At 40.1% G+C, this 22365-nt stretch overlaps 1 protein-coding gene across 10 annotated transcripts in view; it reads right to left on the bottom strand.

Annotated features, from left to right (window-relative positions):
• Positions 1-22365, bottom strand: part of POU2F1 (POU class 2 homeobox 1) — a 97755-nt gene that overhangs the window by 43763 nt on the left and 31627 nt on the right. For 4 of the 10 annotated variants that reach the window (XM_083611543.1, XM_083611550.1, XM_083611545.1 and 1 more), the window contains exon 2: positions 4151-4219. In XM_083611543.1, the coding sequence (XP_083467669.1) occupies positions 4151-4219 (69 nt within the window). Of the gene's footprint in view, positions 1-4150; positions 4220-4510; positions 4572-4622; positions 4693-8912; positions 10251-22365 lie in introns of those variants that run through there. The other 6 variants (XM_083611552.1, XM_083611547.1, XM_083611544.1 and 3 more) reach the window with 6 other exon arrangements.

Here is a 22365-nt window from a genome sequence, read left to right as displayed (position 1 = left end):
CAGAGAAGATCTGGGGAAGGGGCAGGTGGAGGAGGGGGTTTCTGGTTATGCTAGAAGCATTGCTAGTGCAATGATTTAGTTGAATACAGCCCCAGGCTTTCCTAGCAGCAATCATAATCATGTGGATGCAACCTAAAAGGCAGTTAAATTGACATAATGCCAATCTTCCATCACAGCCACCAGAAGATAACTACAATTTATTGAATCATCTTGGCTCTTACAACCTTGATAAATAATATCAAACAGCTCTAGAAAACTGGCTGAAATCTCTCCTACAAAGCACACAGCTGTAAAAGCAACATTACAGTATACCCAGTGTTATTTCTCTAGAAAAAGAGCGACTCACCATGAACGCCTCCCTTGTTCTCTTATAATGACAATGGTGCCCACCTGAGAGGTGCCGGAACTGATTTCCGGTCAGTTTGGGCTGAAAAAAAGCCCTGTGTATACCTTCTCGCTTCCCCACTGAACTAGGGATTAGTAACTGAAGGCCCATGGGCAGAATTCAATCTGCATAATACTACCAGATAAATATTTTAAATAAATAAAATAGGCTATTACCAGTTCTTTATTGCCAAAGCCACCCCAGTATTGATTACATTAAAATCAGTGCAAAATACATATAGATAGAATGAACAACGATCTGGTGAAGAATTGAGTCTTCAGCTGGTGCAAAATCCTCAACAAAGTTTGCACGAACCTTATATGAGAAAGGAGGGAGTTTTATAATCAGGGCATTGCTACTGGTCCTAGAGATTGTGTCTATGTTCACACTTCAATTGGCACTTTAAATCAAAGAAGGATGCATAACAATTGTGTAACTTTCCAGCCGTGTTCGTACCAGTTAGGACAATAACAGGTAAACAGGTAAGGGAAAGAGGGGAAATAACATTTCCTAGTCCCATAATACTTCTACAGCTAATTTCAAGGAAAGACTTAGCAATGTTTCCACCTTTTCTTCCCCCTCTCCTTTTGCAGCTTAACTCTTACTAGCCCAGTCTATTTGAGCCCAGGTAGAAAGTTATGAATCAGTCACAATTCAACTCAACAAGTAACATTAATGGTGGCGATACTTTCAAGGACTGAAGGGAGGAGAAAATATATTTCTCAGAGCTGAATAATCTGCTGACCAATCAGGTTGCCTTACATTACACTAAACTAGGGGTGGGGGATTCCAGCAGCCAAACCCAGCTCTTCCAGCTTCTATATCTGACAGGGAACTTCAGACCCAGGGCCCAAATATTGTCCCTCAGGCTCTACCTGGCCCTTGGGACATTTCTTATGCCATGACCCCGCCCAATCCTTACTTTGCACTATCCTCAAGTACTTTCAAGTTGTCTGGAATGTGACCTTGATCTACGATAGTGAGCTTTGCATGCCTGGATGGAAAATGTCTGTGTTTATGTGCAAACCTCCAACTTTGTAAGGCTTAGACATAGCCTAAAGGACATAGCAAAAAAGGTAACAGTGGTATCTGGGCACTTCTCACTTTTGCCTCTAGCTCTGTCCACCAGTGGCGTGTAGCCCCTAGAAAGCTGCCTACAACAGAAAGCAATCCTCTAACTGAAGGGCCCCCCTCCTCATCCCTGAACTGAATGCTTCAGAAGTAATATATAAACTATAACAGAGCAGAGGCAGCTACACTAAGGGAGAAATTGGCTGCTGCCAAAACAGCAGTGCCAGGTTGAATCCTCCCTCCTACCTTGCATAACAAGTACAACAACCTCCCTTTTCTGAGGTTATTGCTCTGCATTTTTCTGTTCCTACTCCACATTGTTAGTTAACATCCGTACAAAGATCACACACAACGTAATGACAAGAGGGCAAGGCATATGTTGTACTATATCTTATGGGGGGTGGAGGCACAGCAGCCTCATGACACTTATGACACGTAGTTCTTCCCTAAAAGAACCCCCTATAGCGAGTACACTAAAATAACTCTAGAATTAGATTGTAAATATTCATGTAGTTCACATTTAGGGCTGGTCATGTCTAGGTATGCATCTTCTATGTCATTCTCAATGAATGTAAAAAGTTGTCACAAATGCAAAGTGAACGCCATTTGTGATTGTTGACAATTGATTCAGGAGCAGCTGAATTTGTAATACTTTAAAAGGCTTTTCTCCACAATATTTATAAAATTGCTAACTTGGCCAGTGGGAAGGTTCAAACTGTAATCTCAAACCAATCTCAAAATATTTCCAAGATAACAAAAGCAGAAAAATCAATGTACATTTGTTTGCCTTAAGCATATACTTAAAGAAACTCAAACCAAACCAGGAGAGCATTAGTAGATTGAATTCAAAACTACAATTTGCTTGAATTAAAATCATTCCAGGAAAATGTTCAACAAATTTTCTCCTAACCAGTGGTGGTGGTGGTGGTGGTGGTGCATTTCAGGAAATCAGTCCCAAACAACCAACATTTATTTCCCAATTCAATCACTCTTGCAGTTAAAAGTATTTCTGCAACACCAATGACCTCATCATAAATATGTTTAAATTGTAATCCTAACACACAGGAAGAAAGTCCAACAGAATATTGTGAGACATATTTGTGAGTAAACAGGTTAGCATGAGGTGGGAGCCTGCTTTCCTGGAATCATGGCTTCTTGTTCATTTTATTCACGATGTGAATATTGAAAAATAATGTTTATGATAACGGATGAAGGAGTACCACAGTTGTTAACTACAGACAAAATTACTGCAAACTTATTTATAAAAGGATAATGTTTTCTCAATGAACCAACTACCTGTAAAGCCTGCTTCCAAATGTATCATAAAGAGATTAACTAATACTTATATCTTCTTGTAAACTGCTTTCAGGTTTTTTTTACATTCAAGTGGTGCATAAATTTAATGAAATAAAAATAAAATATCTTTCTTATTTAGCCTGTATTGGTACAAAAAGATTAAAAATGCAAAAACCACATTGGAATGGAATTACTATGAAATGAGAAAGTGGCTGTCATCCAGAGAAAAATGGTATGCCGTATGCTCAACGGAAATAGGGGACACAGTTACAATGTGAGAAAGAACTGGAAGCATGGAGAGGACATACAAGAACAGATGGCTCTGCAAACTCAACGATGGTAACAGATGTGCACACAAAATTAGGGCCCCATCCAAATGTATGGAAATTGCAGAAAGTAGATATTACCCTTTATGAACCCATATCACAACACCTCAATACTGGGTCAGTTTCTGTAAAAGCTAATCATTTTCTATTTCAAAGGACACCAATGTCTTCAACAAACATTTTTGGGATGCACTGCTATCACTGGCAAAAACACTTCTGTGACAGGTTAAGGTCATAAGCAGCCACAGAATTTTCATATCACCATCTTGAATTCATTTAGGGTCAAGAGGCAGGGTATATTTATTCATATTTAGAAGGTTACATGATCCCCAGGGAAGAAGACGAAGGTATCCTGCTTAATGAATGAGCTGTGACAACTACAATATTGAAGAAAGGGCCAATTAAGAAGCCATAAGGAAAATAAAACATCAGGAGCTCTAACACAGATACACCAGTATGAGTACCTGGTAGCTGTACTAGAAAAAAAGATACTGGGAATATCTAGCCCTTAAGTCACAGCAGATCAGTAGCTCCTTGTACCCAGCTTCTACTCCACAGATAGTGGTGTTTTCATCCCTATCAGCAACACAAAAGTGCCAGGAAGTGGCTAACCAGTGTCACAGAATGCTGACTGATTCCTAGATAGAACAGTCTCTCTAGAGCAAGAAGAAAATTCAGAGATGGGGATTTGATAAGAAAGAATATGAAAAGGGGATCTGCCAAGGCCAGCTCTTTGCTTGGAGGCTCCAGGACACAATATCTATGATAATTACTAGTCCACATTTACACAGTACCAATGTATAGGTCCCATACAAAACAAACACTGACTAAAGAACTAAGAAGTAAGTGCTGTTTCATATACTTAGAAAACACTGCTAAGGCTGAAACCCTAACCCAACTTACCCGGGAGTAAGACCCAGTGAATTCAATAGGACTTATTTCTGAATATACACGGTTAGGATTTTACTGTAACATACCATTCTTCAATGTATTATAAAATCAGACCAGAATAAAATTGTCCCTTCCAAATCCATGAATTCATTAGGAAATCACACCATTATTTTATTCTTACCTGTGTCCCCATCACCACTCTCCATTTTTACAGGTTTACTGGTTTCTGACGGAGTGTTCATTCTTGAGTCTGCATTAGAAGCAACAGAAAATATGGTTTTAAAAATCCTACTCACACCGTCCTCTTTACAGCACAAAACAGGACATTTTATATTGGTGAACAGGGGGCACTATAAACTGACCAAACTCAACTGATGGGTATGGACCCTGAAATATCAAAAGGAAATTAGGACACAGTAATCACTGTAAAATACTATATATTGGATATAGTCAAAAAGCTAATTGAAAAAGGCGTACTTGAGGTGCTTCATAAAAACAGACCAATTATGTTTGCTACATTTAGAAAAAATAGTGTCCAAGCCTGAAGGATTGTATTAAAATTTCATTTGGATTATTATAGTAATTTTTGTCTGAATTCTTATACAATTTCCCAAAGTTCTGCTTAGACCTCTGATCTACCTCTCCTCACCCACCCTTTAGGTGTTTTCAGTGGTGCTGCTAGATCCTTTTCTGAACAGTACACAGGCATGTTGCCATGAGACTTCCATGCTACCACTATGTGATTACATCACTATGCTAAACTGAATATGATGGTGCATGATGGTGTTCAGGGTATATATAATTCATTGTATCAGACCAGGAACAGCATGGTGATGTCATTGTGCAATGGCAATACAAAGGCAATGTAATAGCAATAAACTCTTTACAAGACGTAGTTCTGGCAAAAGGAGAGACGCAACTTATCTGTTAAGACTTCTGAAACAGGATTTAAAAATGGGGGCTGGGGGATGAAAGGCTGCTGATAATAAACGGCAAAAATAATCTAAACCACTGAGAACAATTTTGACAGGTCCTAGTCCTATCATTCACAGTGCTTTTGGTTATAGTCGTATCAAACTCCTTTTGCAACTAAACTGATGCTTGTTAGTATGGTACTGAAAAAAAGCCATTGCTGATGCCAACAGATTTATTCTCATTACAGAATACCACCCACTCTTGGTCTTCTCCAACTGGGATAAGCCTCTAAGTTTTTAATTACTACAACCCATGTGGACTCTTGTTGAATATTTTGTAAAAATAGGACACAAAATGTTCAACTAATTTTCTCCCTTGGAACACTGTAATTAATTATTGTAAAATTCAATTTTTGTTGTAAAAGTTACCTTTTCAAGGGGGGGGGGTTCATGAAAAGCACTACCTTCCTTTCTTTTGCAGCTATTTTCTGTACCTGTTCACAACCATTGTTCACCTGACCTCTTGCTGAGTGATTTGGGGGTGGGGGTGGGGTTAAGCATGAAAAAGAGGGCATCACAGTTGTGAAAGATGCCATCATACTGATATACACATCCTGTTGAAAGTAATGCAGAGGAATAACCACTGTATTTGGATGCTCACTTGGATTGTGACTCAGTTTATGTGGATTTTTTCACATCATGAATTTTCACAAAGGTAATGGCTCCCAGTTTTGGTGCGCTAGTTAACTATTCACATCAAAATGGATGACAAATCTCACAACACACAACCTTAAACTGGTTTGAACATTCTCTCAGACTTTTCTAAAAGGCTAGTGAAGAAACTAGAGTTAAATAGTAGCTAGTTATAGAAAAAATCTATTTAAGTTGCCATACTAAAAGAACAGCCATCAATAGAAACAAGGAGACGGGGTATTACATTAGAACTACAGCAAATATTCACTAGCAAGGCTGGCAGATCCAAAAATACAAAGGTGGTGAGACAGATGAATACATATATTGTGGCAGATGGCAACAGATCATGGGAATGAGCAAACCAATATGCCAAAAAATAGAATAAAATTGTGAGCAACGACCAGATCCAGAGAAGACTGGACTATAAGAGAAAAGCGAAAGAAGAGGAAAGAAAGTTAAGCACCAGAAACCTGACTAAATTAATATAGTCAAAATAATTTGTTGTCTTTCCTAAACACACCATAGCCATAATCCAGGCAAGAAAGTATTTCAAATTTTTAGATATTCCCCCATGTAACAAGCAATCTAGGATTTCCCCAGCTCTGCTCATAATTAGCAATAGCAGAAAGAACCCCCTTCAACATTTACGATTGTCAGATTTCACCTGTTGAAACTAAATCACTGATGTTTAAGCATTTAACAATGGAATTTGACAGTGAAGAATACATTATTGCATTCTGTACAATTTAGCTGATGCTAGAGTTAAAACATATGCCAGAGGTTAGGGTAACAGTATAGATGTGAAAGTATTATTAAGAAGTGCCGCAAAAGAAATCCATTTGTCATATCCTATTTCTTAAAAACATTTGTACCAGTCAAGCCTCAGAAATAGTAGGCAGGTAGGAAAGATTACTTCAGCAGCTACTGCTCCACCAACAATGCAGAATCTTTTCCTGTTGCATCATGCATGCAGTTATTTGCATAACAGGGAGTCAAATCCCTGGATATTCCCCAGTATACAGCATTCTCCAACAGGAGAGCAAGGTTAATTTGAAGCTAATTAATTCCATTTCCTATACAATATCAGCTTCTTGATGATTACAACCTTGAAGAGTAATGAAGTAATCAATAGTTGTTTTTTAAAAAATTGAGTACATATGTGCCATCAACTCTTATTGAAAATACTTGCATTATAAATATGAAGGCTAAAAACCTCCGCAGTGCCACAGAGCACAGTACAATTTCTTTTTAGAGTCCATTTGGCATCTTTCAAAAATGTTTTCTTCCATATCTGTCTGCTAAGAATTTGTACATAATAAGCATTGGTACATAACAACAGTATACTATGTTTAAAAGCAGCAGCAATAATGAGCTGGTTTCACAAGGCTATACTGGAGCCTTTGTAAGTTAAAAGATGTTGGATATATGTAAGGGATAGTCAGAAGTTCATAGAATTGTAGAGCTGGAAGGGACCATGAGGGTCATCTAGTCCAACCTCCTCCAATGCAGGAATCTTTTGCCAATGTGGGACTCGAACCCAGAACCATGAGATTAAAAGTCTGATTTATTTACTTGAGCTATCCCTGTTGTGACCATAGAAGGGTTATACTCCACGGGTTCATATTTGGAAGCAAAATAAATTTAATGCATCTTTTGTTGTATCATTAAAGAGGGTATTGTTAAATATGCTAATCATGCTTCAAAACAAGATAAACATTTCATCCCATTGCCTAGGACAGCCTTCCCAACCTGGTTGCCATCCAGATGTTTTGGATTACAGATCCCATCGGTCCCAGCCAGCGTGCAATATGTCAGCCTGTCAAGAGTTTTTCACTACCACAAGATATAATGGCAACCTTTAGTTTAAGATGATATGAAGAGGAACTCTGCAAATTCATGGAAGACAGACTCATGAATTGCTATTAGTCACAACAGTGAAACTGAACCTCCATGACAGGGGCAGTATACCTGTGAATGTCATGTGCTAGGGACAAGCAGCAGAAGAGGCTATTACTCTGATGATCTGCTTGTCAACATCCAAACACATGTGGTTGACAATTGCTAAGAACAAAATACTAGATTAGCTGGAACTTGATCTGATCCAGTAAATTAATTTCAATGATCTGCACCACACACACACACAAACACAAGGAATGGATTAGTGATGAAATAGGCAAAATCTACTATCTACAAGTTAATTTGGCTAGTGGATGTTCAAATAAATTTTCTCTATAATTCTTACAGAGACTGCCATTTCCTCCTCCTTTCTTTCACAAGCAGCATAAGGCTTAATTTGTAACAATGACACTAAAACACTGCCATAATCTAAAGTACACACAGCAAACTGAAGCATAGATTGAAAGCACCAGGTGCAGTGCTGAGGTCACATCCTGATGAGTTTCTAGAATCTAGATTCATTCTTACTAGCATTTTAACAGATATCAGGGCCAGTCAGCACTAAAATTATCAGCATTTCAAAATATATAGGGGGAGGGTGGATTTCTTAGAACTGATAAACCCTTTAAATTCAGCTACTGTTGTTCACACTAAGATGAAGGTGTCATTTGCTAGGATTCCTCCATACAGCATTGTTACAAACGGCATATATGGAGGGAAAAGCAGTGTATCTTGAAGCAAAAATCACATTAAATTTTACATTTCTAAGGTAAGCATAGTCTAAATCCTTAGATTATGATTTTTATAATTCTAAGGCCTGAAGATAAAGGATAAAATTTGCAAAACCTTAAAAACATATTTGCAAAATATGTTTTTGAATGAAGCCTATACTTTAATTTAAAAGCATATTTTTCAACTGCCAGAACACTAGTAGCCATATGCATCACTTCTTGAAACGGTATCAGCAGTGGTATCAGCAGTGCTTGCTTCCTATTAAACATTGAACAGTGTGGCTTTATATCACCTACACCCACACAAATATACCCAACTTAGAATGATCTGGTCAGGCCAGGAAGTTATGGCAGAAGACTCTCACCCCATGCAGTTTTACATAAACAGACACATGAAATGAAGTTCCTATTTCTTTCCAAAATCAAATGCTTTTAAGATTGAAATATCAGAAGCTTCTGCATTAAACGACACTGAAACTGAAGAGCAACTCCACTCTATCCAAAAATAAAGAACAAGATCTTCCTGAACACAGAAAAAAAAAAAAGAAGAACGGAGGAGGCACTTGCCACCACATCGCTGGTAGTCCTCAGCCTTTCAAATAAATGCCTCCCTTAGTCTTGCATATGCGATTAAGCCACTGCATAGTCAATCCAACAACCACTATTTCCATATTACACGCTTGCAACAGTCAGTTGAACTGGTACCCACCTAGAATGTAGTCGCTGCAGTCCAGCATTGCTGTGCAGTCCTCTGCAGATTCAGATAGTCCAAGGAAAGGGGGGGGATTTCTAAAATAAAAAACCTACACTACTACTTTTAACAGAAGAAAGGGAGGGGTGGGGATAGGAAATACAACTTCAGTTACACCATAGCAATCTTCAACTGAACAGAGAAACTTCAGTTGCTCTGTAGAGTTTTAGTCTCTCCTACTAGCTGTGTCTGACATTGTCAAGGCGACTGAAGCATGAAAAGTTCCCCTTTTTTTAATAAAATAGAAACAAAGATTGCAGCTGGCAGTTTCCATAATGAAGCTTAATCAGTATGCGCCTGATTAGGGCCTTATGCAAATCTCCCCTCGTTAAGCACAGCAGCCAGCACTTTGAAGTCCATGAACAATTCATTTGCAGAGTACACTGAAAGCGCTCCCTGCATAATTTAAATCATGATATAAATATTTATCAGCTCATTTGCATATTAATTGGCAGTGCATGAAGGGAAAAATTATCTCCCAAGTGCCAGCATAATAATTAGGGAACAAAATGAAATTTCTTCCAATAGCTTTGCTTCTCAGACCTAACTTGAGCACAGTACCATGGGGAAGTAGGGAGGGGAAAGAGGCAAGACAAAATTCTGTTAAAATGCCACTGAAATGACATATACAAATTAGAAACAACTCTACAGACTTAAGCACCTTTAATCTTATTCCTGCTGGCAACAATGACTTCAGTAATAAAGGAGATTTGGAAAAGCTTTCTACAGAATCCAAATAATCCCAAGAAAACAATTAGCAAGGTAGGAGCTGAACACAAACCTGTCTTAACTACTACTTGCACATTTATGTGATCTTTTCCAAATGTGTTATGCTATAATTTAACAGTCTCTCACACATAATTGTGTACAAGGAGAAGCCACATAACTTTAGGCAGCATATAGGAAGCAATTCATGTTTGCTGTTTTGCAAAGGTAGTCCAAGACTGGTAGATGTAACAAGTAATATTTGACCATTCTCACTCATGAGTAATATTTGACTCATTCTCATTCTCACCTCTAATAAAGTTGCTGTTATCTAGAACTGCTGGCTCCTAATTTATATGTATCTGCATATGTACATAACATTAATTCCTAAATAAATAGTCTGACTTATTTATTATTGTATTTCTAAATAAACAGTCTTCCTAAATAAATAGTCTTTATAGTAAACTTTATTTTACAACTGTACTTCTTGAATCATCAGGGCTACTCAGAAACTCTTGTACAAAGATTGTATAAGAGTAATTTAAGACTCTGTGATTAGAAAGTAAATGTCAGAAGGGAAATGAATGGTCATGTGAAGACTTCTCCCCCACAAAAGGGCCCAACAAAATGATAAAATAAACTCCTCTAAAGCTATCTGCTGCAATTTTTAAAAAGCATGGATCATTCAAAAGCAGAACAAGGGACTGGAATGTTACACATTGCATAATCTAGTTGCTCTTCAGAAATCAAAAGAGCTGTTGATTGTTGGTACTTAGTGGCTACACTGGTGTGAAGGAAAGTCCCTTTTTTCAAAAAAAAAAAAAATTAAATGTTTTCTCATCCATGGTGAAAAATCATTGCATCTAGAAAGGAAGTTGTAACAGTTGAATTTCATAGATTCTAAAATTCATTTTAACTAGAAGGCAACAGAAAAAGAATTGTCTGCTAGCTCGAATCCAGCACAAACCCAATATTTTCTTGATCCTTATCGCCCATTACAATTTTCAAGTCACAATGCCGGAGAGATAGCAAAAGTCATAGCCAGCAGAATACTCAGAGGTGATATAGCAGACCTGTCAAAGTCTAGACTCAAAAAATCCTGTGGCTTTCTAGTTCACAATTTGCAGGACCTACAAAATACGCTCAGCTTTCTACACGGTTTGCAGGATTCTGTTCATTACATGGGCCACTTTAACTGAAAAGAGGATATTTAATTGATTAAATACCACATAGTTTAAGCACAAGTAACAGAGAAAAGCTATGGATGCCTGTCACCACTTTAGGAGAGACATCAACTCTCTTCTCGATACAAGAAGGAAGGCATCTTTCAAAATGGTGCTTGCTGCTACATGTTGCCTTCTTTAAAATGCTTAATTCATATGCATATTTAATCAATTAAAACTTAAACCACCCAATACTTAACCACCCAATACTTAATAGTTTTAATCAGTGCGCTTATATGTGTGTGTGTGTGTATTTGTTGTTCAGTCGTGTCCGCCTCTTCGTGACCCCATGGACAAGAGCAAGCCAGGCACTCCCTTCTTCCACTGCCTCCTGCAGTTTGGTCAAACTCATGTTGGTAGCTTCGAGAACTAATATATAAGGTGCTGGTATGAAGTTGTGACAGTAAGTGCCACACTTTTAACATTTGAGGGAGGAAAGGTGCCAGTACTGTGTACCCTTGAGTACACCCTCCACCCAAAAGCACTGGTTTCAATCTCTAAAACACCATCCCAAAGTGCTTCCCCGATGCACATTGTCACCATATCTGACATCCTCGCCAGCAGTCCGCTGACCTGCTTTACAACATCCTTACAAGACGATCCAGGTACTACTACAGTGGTACTGCTGGTTATGTACTTAATTTGTTCTGGAGGTCCGTTCTTAACCTGAAACTGTTATTAACCTGAAGCATCACTTTAGCTAATGGGGCCTCCCACTGCTGCCGCGCCTCTGCTGCACGATTTCTGTTCTCATCCTGAAGCAAAGTTCTTAACCCGAGGTACTATTTCTGGGTTAGCGGAGTCTGTAACCTGAAGCGTATGTAACCCGAGGTACCGCCATACTACTGTTGGAACAATTTAAGAATATCTTACATTACTGTAGATTGGTTTATAGTGTTCTTTGTGTTTCGTTGCAGATTGTTTATTCTTTTCAGTGATTTCTCCTTTGTAGATTTGAGGCCAACAAGACCTGTCATAAAATTTTCTTCTAACAAGTTATATAGCTTTTTGAGGAGGGGGAGGGGTCTTCCAGGTTTTAATCTCCTTGAACTTTCCTGGTAACAAAATTAAAGTTCAACTTTTTGAGATAATGGTTTGAGGGTTAAAAACAAACAAACAAGGGTGATAGAGAGCAACCTTCCTTTGTAATTGTGGAGATTTTGTATAGTTCTGAGCTGAAGTGATTCATAGGCACCACCACAGAGAAGGCTGTATAAAGTGCAATGACTTGAGAGAAAAGGGCACCCATTCAAAACTTCTAAACACTCACACAAGAAAAGCCATTCAACACAATCAAATGCTTTCTATGTATCCAAAGCAAAAATACACAAGGGGGTTCTGGACATCTACTATGTATTATTCAATCTATACTTTCCTTGATTGGATATGATATTTATCTCTCTTTTATAAATCTTGCCTGGTCTGAAATAATATTATTGAGATGAGTTGCCATTAATTGCAGTAAATATTTTGCAGTCAAGTTTCTAAATAAAAAGCTGAAGTTATGAAGGAACATCATTCAAATCCTTCTGTAGTTCTGGAATTACAATAATGCACAAATAGAACCAGGAATAAGGGATTTTGTATAATATGTTGTTCTTGAATCTTTTAAAAAAACACCAATCACTTCAGAGACCATCAGATCCTGGAGATTTGTGGGCTTTAAAACTGGCTATTGCTTGTTTAACCTCGTTCATCTGTATTTTACTGTCCATGTATTTCCTACAGTCTTTCATGACAAAATATTACTGAAAGGCTTGTGGCTGTTATTCATGAACTTTGGTCAAAAGGGAAGTATTGAACTTATAGAGATTTGAATAAATCAGACGCAGATGTTCTTGGAACTGCAATAGCACAGGAGTGTGGTCTGATATTTTCCAGGGTCCTATAACATCTAGCACTACTGTGCTAGCCTGGGGTTTGGTAGGCAAGACATAATAAACCATAAAGTATGAGGAATGATGGGCCAAAAAAAATGAAAGAGGCAAAATCAGAGGACCTGCAGTACAGCATTCTTAAACCATCCTCAACACATGTTTCTTAATCAAAATGGCAAATGTGCACTGTACTAAAGCTTTGGCCTCCTTGTATGTTCTTCCCAGCAGATATTAAGCTGTGAAACAACTCCCCCCCACACACAAATAATCCAATACAGTACTGCATTTGAGCTGGTCTCCTAGCCCTTTGAGGACACGGGTCACGACTGGACCTAATGGTCAGGGGTCCCTTTACCTTTATCTAGCCCTTTAAAGTTCTAATACATAACCGTTAGGTTGTGCCATTCCTGTATCATTTGTAATGACATAGCTATGTAACTACTACCAGTATGTCCTGTTCACCAACCGTACAGATCAGCCTAGCTTCAACAAGTTCAGCATAAACAAAAACTTAAAACACAATCTATGAAACTTCCATGTTTCATAATACCTGGGTGCCATTCTAATGAACTTGCAGGTGTTAAGACAACACAAACATATATTGGTAGAGGGGAGGCAACATCATCTTGCATTCCTGTCATGAGCTAAGATCACCTCTTGAACAATTAAGCCATTGAGAGCCTGCAGCTCTTCAGATGAACAAGGATGTGTGAGACCAATTTTTAAATTTGAAATGTGTGATTTGGATTTTCAGTTTGCCAATATTTTGACTTCCTGTTTCTAGAAAAATATTCAGGAGCTTGTATTGGACCACTCCTGGTTTGCTCCTTTCCCGATCTCAAGTATTTTTGTGAAAATTTTACTTTAGTCAAAATGACAACTTTCACTTTCTTCAGAAATGCAAACAGCTTTGTTCCAATTGGAACAATGATATATTTTCTGTTGCCCCACACCTATTCTGCTAACTGAAGCCAGAAGCTTCACTGACACAAGCCCACAATAGATACAGTACTTGTGATGCAACTGCTTCTTAGCAATTCAGTACCACTTCAAACATTGTACTTTTCTAATAGTACACAGACACATGCACACCTAGCATACAGTTTCAGCCATCTTCATGCTTCCCTATATAGTTCATAAAAATGAGCAAGTAAATGCCATTTCTGAAGCTCCCCTTATTGTTGCTCTCATATTTCTTCATCAGACCAAATCTGGCAGAAATCTACTTCCCAGCTAAACCACCTACTCAAAGATGTCGACCTTCTCAATCTCGGGCAATTCTATTCTTTCTTTGAACTCATAAGTAAACAGTCTTTGCGTAAAAAAAAGCGGGGGAGAATCCATGTGAAGAAATCACTTTTTATTCTTAGGTAATGTTTTGTGTCAAAGGAATGTATAAGGGAATTCACACTGTTGAATGTAGAGGGTTAATCGGCTATAACTATCTTGATTTACTGCTGTGAGCTGTGACACAAAGTCTCGGAGGGAGCCTGCAGGTGGCTGCAATGTTCAGTTAACTGCCACTTTACTTTGTGGCAGATAAGAGCTCTGAGACTGAGGTTTCTGTTTTTATAGACAGACACTGTGGACTGAAAATTTGCAAGTTCTAACTGGTTTAGTAAGAGGACATTCTGTCTCAACCCGCTGAACCAGAGTTGTGGCATGATGAAGGAGGTGAATTTCACCCAAATTTGAAATGACTGGTGGGAGGGAGACCCTGTTTGGACATAAATGGGAAGTCTCCAGCCAATAGTGTGCCTTGAGAGTGGAAGAGAAGCAGCAGAAGATGACAACAGAAGATTCAAGATTTCAGCTGAAAAGAAGATGCAGCCAGGTAGAGGACATTGAGGCTTAGAAGTTCTGGGATACCTGGGACAAACCCAAGAGCTGAAATCATTGGCAGAAGCCGAGATCTGCTTGCATTCTAAGAGGCAACCTTCAAAAGAACTCTGAAGGCAAGAGTCAGTGGGGTTGCTGAGTGACTGAAGTAAGAGAAGTTGCTATACCTAGGCAAAGACTTCAGCAGAACTCAAGCTCGAGAGACTCCAGAGGCAAAAGGGCATAGGCAGTGAATAGGGTCTGGTTGATGAGTGCAAACTGGGTGGGAGTGCTTTAGGAAAATTTAGGTTTAAATACGGGGGGAAATGGAATAACTCAAAGTATTGTATCTTCTTTAAAAAAGAGTAATTTATTGTGTAATCATTCTGAGTTAAAGGAACAGTAAGTAAGTAAAATTCAATATACAGTAACCATACAAGGGCAGGGTGGAGTTGGGGTAGAGGTGGCATTTGGAGGAATGTGGGGTAGGAGTAGCAGTGGTAATTTTATTAGTAATGCCCTGTTCATATGGCTGGGTTCCCCTTCCAGCAGAATATAAAAACATAATAAAACGTCAAACGTTCCCAATACAGGGCTGCCTTCAGATGTCTTCTAAAAGTTGTGTAATTCTTTATTTCCTTGACATCTGACGGGAGGGTGCTACCGACAAGAAGGCCGTCTGCCTGGTTCCCTGTAGGAAGAGATGGTGAAGTTCTGTTGCATGAGCAGAAGTACACGATGCTCATACAAGATACCTCTAGCTTTTACCCTAAACATTTATAAATTGTCAACTAGCCATCACCTGCCATTATCCATGTTATAACTCCAAACTAGGGTGGCTTCCCATGTCCTTTTTTTATTTTAAACATGTAAAAAATAAATGTACAAAATATCAGTGGTATAATTACAAATAGTATCAAATCAAAGATGAACCCTTGTAACTATTCATGGCTAATTTATTTTATAAATTCAGTAAGGAGGAAACAGTTTACTTCAAAAGTCTCTGATTTATTTGCCAACTCAAAAAATACATGTCTCCTGACACAAAACCCCACATATATTAAGTAAAATAGAAACATCACCACCCAACTCCAACCCCACTATCTTCCCCCCACTCCACCCCTTTCCCCCTATTTTTCCTAATGTCTCAACAAATGAAACAGATTTGTAATTTATTTATTTTTTAAATGTGTTACATGGAAAAAAATATGAGAGAGAGAGACATTGCACATACCTTTGTAAATCAAGAAAATCTTTAATAAAAATACATTTAAAAAATGCATGTCTCAATTAATTTGGACATGGCAGCTATCTTTCAAATATTTGCCAACCACACCTTTTGAGAAGAGACAAGTAGATTGAATATTGTTGTCAAGTAAGTACATTCCTCCATTCTGAGTGTCTCCCAAGATTATTGGTTCAAACGTCTCTATATAGCTAGAAAAGTGATCTAGCACAGGACTAGTCATGTTAACACAGACTACCTAAGCATTCCACTCTATATTCAGTAGGTGTGGGGGTCTATGGAATGTATATACACCCTGCTCTCTGCCTAGTTCCAATTTAATTAAGCTTTGCAGCACACCTAGTGATTGACTTCCTAGGGTACTGAAGGGGGAAAGAACTATACAGGAAGCACTGAGCATCCTCCTGGGATAAATTAAATGCATTAGCACCCATTAGCACTAGGAACCCCCAAGCTAAAAGGTTGCAGACAAGACTCCTTTTGCATTTCCCCTGCACTTTATCACTGACCACCCATAGTGGGAAAATGAAAATTCCACTATGTTCAACAGTGACCTTCCCCTCTATTGACTTAGGGAAAACTCTCCATGGCTTAACAAAAACTTTAACAGGAATCCAAAACTAAAAGTAGGGTTCTGTTTGGGTCAATTTTTGCTTGAAGCCTTCACTTATTGCTAGATATCTGCTCCCCACTGTTTTTGTAATTTTTGAACTCAATTTTGCAAGGGCTCCAAGGGATCTTATTGTCTGTCAATGCCTGGGTTTTCCTGTCATAGCCTTAACTCAGGAAACTAATACAACTCTTGTGCAATAGTTTGCAACAGACCCTTAGGAGTCTTTTTTAATTCCCATAATCTTGGAAAAATTAATAGCCATGCTTTGATCTCTGCCTTTTTTCTTTCTCATATTTGTCATTCCAAGAAAGTTATCCACACTGAATGCTGTTGTTTACATTTACATTTGGCTCTTCCGCAGGGTCGTAGCTACGGGGAGGGGGGGGCATGCTAAGCCAGGTGTTTTGCCCCGGATGAAGCCTCCAGAGGGGCACCATTGAGGCTCCCAGCCTGTGTGTGTGTATGCAAATACGTTTGGGGGGGTTGTACTACACTGGGTCACCTACAAACCCCACAATTTGAGTGGTGTAATGCAGAATATCCTGAAAGACTGAATTTTTTTTGTTCCTAGAGGGGGATACAGCTGCTCTTGAACTGTTCCTGACTGCCTTGTGGGCAAAGGGGAGAAATGGAAATTGTGCTTTATCTGGAAAATTCTGTCCTGGTGGATGTAGAAGAGTTTAGGCAACTACTCAGTAACATGTCCTCTCTTTTCACTGATTGATGGAGGGGATTTTGAATGGTACAAAAAGGGCTGTCTCTGTCACCTTCTCTGTCTTTTCTTGGTTCCTAAGTTTGCACATTCAAGTTGGTGTATTAATATTTCAGAAAGTTGGGACCCTACCCTGTTCAGACTGGGTACCTAGGGATTCTCTTCTTCTAGAGGAAGAAATTCGTTAGAGAAGGATTCTCACTGTGGCCAGAAGTAGGCACAATCCCAGTGAGTAGACGGCTCTTTTTGGAAGCAAAAATGTAAAATGTACAGCGATGTTTATTCCCATTTTTCTGACCAAAACATACATAAAAGCTATAGCCACAGATATATGCTATTAAATTTGGCAACCACTCTCTGAAAGCCACCAGGATATATTGAAGTCAGTGTAGCATAGTGGTTAGAGTGCTTGTCTAGGACTGCGGAGATCCAGGTTTTTGTGAGGATAAAAAAGAGGAGGGTCAATGTATGCTGCTCTGAGCTCAAAAGGTAGGTTATAAAGGAAATAATTAACATATAGGTTATGCAAACTCGCCTTTCAAAACAGGTGATTAGTTAATATTTTTAGAGATTACCTCAGATTAGACTGCTAAACTACAGTAAAAAAATTTTTAGAACTTGCTCTTCTACCCCACAAGGCTCTGGAGGCAGCTCACAATAAAAACAAAATACAGGCAACACCTGTTTTAGGTGCAACTGGTTTGTACGTGATCACGCAAAGCGCCAAACCCTGAAGTGACCTGGAGACGTAATAAAAAAATGTCACTAAATGGGCAGAGCAGGGTGTTTCAACTGCAAGCGATTTCACATATGCGCACAATGACCCAGAGCACAAGCCCCATGCAAATCAGTGCTTACTTGTCCAAAATAACATTTAACACAATCAAAAGAAAACAGCAATTTCAGAACAAACAAAAACCATTCACAATCAGAATATAGAATTATACATAATTTCAGTTGCAATTATGTAATTTGTAAGCCAAATTTCAGTAGACTCTCTTGAAGTGGGACAGGAAATCTTACTATTTCACGCACTACATTTTTAGGGCATGTAGCTAACATGTTTTGATATAAAACGTGAATGTAGGAACTACATGTCTATCATACAGGTACACTCATCAGGGAGTCATGACTGGCAGCCATGACTGGCAGCCACTCCCTCTAAACTAGAGGGGGGATCTCTAGATGCTGTTGGATTCCAGCTCTCATCAGCCCCAGCCCACATAGCCACTGATCAGGAATAGTAAGTTGTAGTCAAATGACATCTGGAGGGCCATTCGTTTCCCACTGCTGTTTTAGGCAATGTTCAACAGTAAACCTGGGTTTACCTCTGCATAATCTGTGAAATGTCCTTGAGTAAACAATTTTAGTCACCTGTCTTTTATCACCTAAGTGGCCATAGGGCTCACTGGGATCCCCACCTCCACCCCTAAAAATTAAGAGCACAAACTCACTGACTTCCCAGTTTCATTGAGACGCAAGCTTCACAGAGAACTGAACTGGGATTAACAAGACTTCAGACATCTGTCTGTGCTATGGACTAAATTCACATAGTTTAAATCTGCATATATACCTAGCCTAATTTTAAAGCACAAAAATGAATCAGCTCTGTGTTATTCTTGTAAATCTGCACTGTATTCTAGCATATGATTGTATCTATTCCATTATTGGAATTTTAGAAGCTGTGAAGTCTCTTGAATTCTAAATGAAACTTTTTTGAAATAGCTATATAGTCCCTACTCCTTTCATCACATGGTTTGAAGAAAAAAAAAAACATGAGAGAAAATGACATGAATACTGTTACTTAGCAGTATGCTTTCCGCACTGTCAAGCAGTCACACTGGGAAGACACTAGTTGTATCCAGTTGAATTCCACTCAGAATAGATCTATTGAAATTAATGGACCTAAGTTAATCATGTACACTAATATGAATGAGTCTACTTTGAGTATATCTAACACTGCATATAATCCTATGTTTGTAACTGACCACAGCCAACTGAGTCCTGTTATTTCTCCAGCTCTGCAGCACGAACAAGAACAACTCTTTAATCAGAATTCTTTCCCTGCTCTTGCTCTCCCCTCCTTGCTGCTGTGAGAATATGGCTGTCACATCCCAACTCCCCTAAAGCCAGAATGAGAATTTGCATATTATGCAAAACAGCTGTGCTAATCATGCAAATAAGGTGTGCTAAATTAGCATGCCTCGTTTGCATAATTCCCATCTGGTACTTCATCTCTGTTTTTACCAAATTCTAGAGGCAGAAAGGGGAGCTGTAATATAAGGTCTTCTTACCTGACCATTTGCAGCCGTCAGAAATGAGGTGCATTTTCTCCCCACAGCCCTACCACTCCACTACAAGAGCACAGCCATGCTAGAAAATACCGTATTTTTCGCCCTATAGGACGCACTTTTTCCCCTCCAAAAATGAAGGGGAAATGTGTGTGCGTCCTATGGGGCGAATGCAGGCTTTCGCTGAAGCCTGGAGAGCGAGAGGCGTCGGTGTGCACCGACACCTCTCGCTTTCCAGGCTCCAGGAAGCTATCCGCAAGCCTGCAGCGCGGAGCCATGGGCGCCCTCCGGAGGACGCCCCGTGCTTTGCGCAGGTGTCAGCAAGCCTTGCGCACCCGGGGGATCTCCCCCCGGAAGCGCAAGGCTTGCGGGCGGCAGCCTGCAGTGCGGAGCAATGGGCGCCCTCCGGAGGACGCCCCATGCTTCGCGCAGGTGTCGGCAAGCCTTGCGCACCCGGGGGATTTCCCCCCGGGAGCGCAAGGCTTGCGGGCGGCAGCCTGCAACGCGGAGCACGGGGCCCCCTCTGGAGGACGCCCCGTGCTTTGCGCAGGTGTCCGCAAGCCTTGCACGCGGCATCCTGCAGCGCAGAGCACGGGGCGCCCTTCAGAGGACGCCCCGTGCTTCGCGCAGGTGTCGGCAAGCCTTGCGCACCGGGGGGAACTCCCCCCGGGCGCGCACGGCTTGCGGGCGGCAGCCTGCAGCGCGGAGTGCCCTCCGGAGGACGCCCTGTGCTTCGCGCAGGTGTCCGCAGCCTGCCGCCCGGCGCGTGGGGTGCCCTGAAGCAGAGCGCCCCTCGTGCCGGGCAGACATCGGCCAGTCCCACAAGCTCAGGGGACAGCGGGGAGGCACAGCGCCGCCATCCCACTGTTCCCCGACCTGGTTTGGGGGGGGGAAAATAAAGGGGAAAAAAATTCCCTTTATTTCCCCCCCAAAAAAGAAGGTGCATCCTATGGGACGGAGCGTCCTATGGGACGAAAAATACGGTAAGTATGGGGTTTTCCCCTAGTGACCACACTTTAATAAAGTAGGGACAAAATTTATTGATGTTTAAGGTCCTATTCTCTCTCCAATTAACATTACATTCAATTTCAGAGATCAGCTAGAAGGGGTTCTGTTTCCCCCCCTAAGGAAATAGATTTCATCAGCAACTGCTTTTAAAAGGAAGAGAACTTTGACAAGGGGGTAGAGGGTGATGGCCTAGGCTGGCCAGGGTGCCACTAAGAACCCACTGAAATGAACAGTTAACAATCCCATAGATGCAGCCACTACCCTGTGCACCAGAAGACTACCAACCTGGCACTCATGAAGGCCTTCTCTGGTGTCAGACAGGGGCCCCAGACTCTGAGCTTTCATTTAATAATAACGAAAGAAAGTCTAACGCTCTTAGAAATAAAGTTATTAAGCAAAATGTGTAGGTATCAGTCTATGTAATTGTAATTTCTGTAAAATGAGTCATGATGGCTGCTCCTGCCTATCAGTGTTTTTAGCCAGTAAGAATTCACAGTACAACGGTATACATTTCCATTCAGAAGAAACTCTGTGTTTTACAGGACTTACTCTCAGGTAAGTGGGTACAGTATGCAGCATAGGCTTAGGTTTAGGATTGGAATGGGAAAAACAAGGTTGCCATGCCTTTACGGCTGCATCTCTGCTATCAGGACCAGCAGGACATGCCAAGCATTGGGGGTAGGGTGGGGATAAGCAGCAATGACTGTATCTCAATTTTATACTACACATGCCTCCCACACCATCCATGATGTGTTATGCCAACCCCTCCCATGAACACAATTTTGTGATTGGTATCCACAGAATTCTCTCTAAATCTGAAATGTGCCTACAATTCCCAAAAGTTCCATGTCCCTCTTGTTCTTGGGTTGAAGACTGGGATTTGGCTCAGAAGAATGTTGTTGAAGTGCACACATTCTAAAGTTAGTGAGAGTCACATACTAGAGTTTGGTCTGTTAATGCAGATATTCTCTCAACAACTATCACAGAATAGACCATTCTGCATCATTTAAGGTTGGGTGGGTGGGTGAAAACAGAACTCTTAACTTTTCCTTGATTTGACTGGACTCTTATGCACTGCAAGTCATGAGACCCCATTATGCTCAAACAACTGCAGTGCTGAGCTATACCAGATTATTTTTAAAAGGCACAGTTAATATTCAATAATAGCCTTGAACTGGAACCCTGTGCTTCTCAAGTATCTCTCAATGTATTTAATTTGATTCACAGAAGCAATTACTCATACTAATAAAGAAGTGAAGGCTTTCTGGTACCTTTTCAAGAAGACCACCAGCTGCTTGCTAGAAAACTGCAGCACAGGAGCCCAGAAATAAAGCATATGCTTTGTATGCAGAAGGTCCAGGGTCAATCTCTAGCATTTCCAGATAAGGCAGGAAAGAGATTTGCCTGAAACCCCCAAGACAGCTGCAACCAATGAGGGCAGACCACAAACAGCTGGGTGTACCACTGATCTGCCTCAGTATAAGGGAAATCATATGTTGCTATGAGCAATACAGCAGGTAGCTGCTTGTGAAGTGTCTCTTTTTATCACTCGTGATAGTTTTAAGAGTCAAAAATCCATGTATTTCCCTCCCCCAGTGACCTAAGCAACTGTCTGGGAAAGGAACTGGTAAGACAGGAGGAGAATGTCAAGAGAAAAAATGGATATGATTCCTAGTAGAAGTAGGCAGTGCAACACCTGTTGATGCAAGCACAATGATTTTTGTCAAAGTTCACTCACACTAATGAGATTGTAAGCAACAGCAGATACACCTGGGGAATGATGATAGTGGACTAGGTAGCCAAGTGCAAAGAGGGAACTGGATGAACTTAGAACTGTAATTCCAAGGTCCACAATAATTTGTTTTAAATGCCATCATTTCCTAGTTGTGAATGACCAACAAGTAGCTTTGGAGTCTTA

Source organism: Podarcis filfolensis, assembly GCF_964270895.1.
Source record: "Podarcis filfolensis genome assembly, chromosome: 4".
Taxonomy (NCBI): domain Eukaryota; kingdom Metazoa; phylum Chordata; class Lepidosauria; order Squamata; family Lacertidae; genus Podarcis; species Podarcis filfolensis.
Note: the sequence above shows the minus strand (reverse complement) of the source record. Positions and strands in the feature narration are given on the sequence as shown.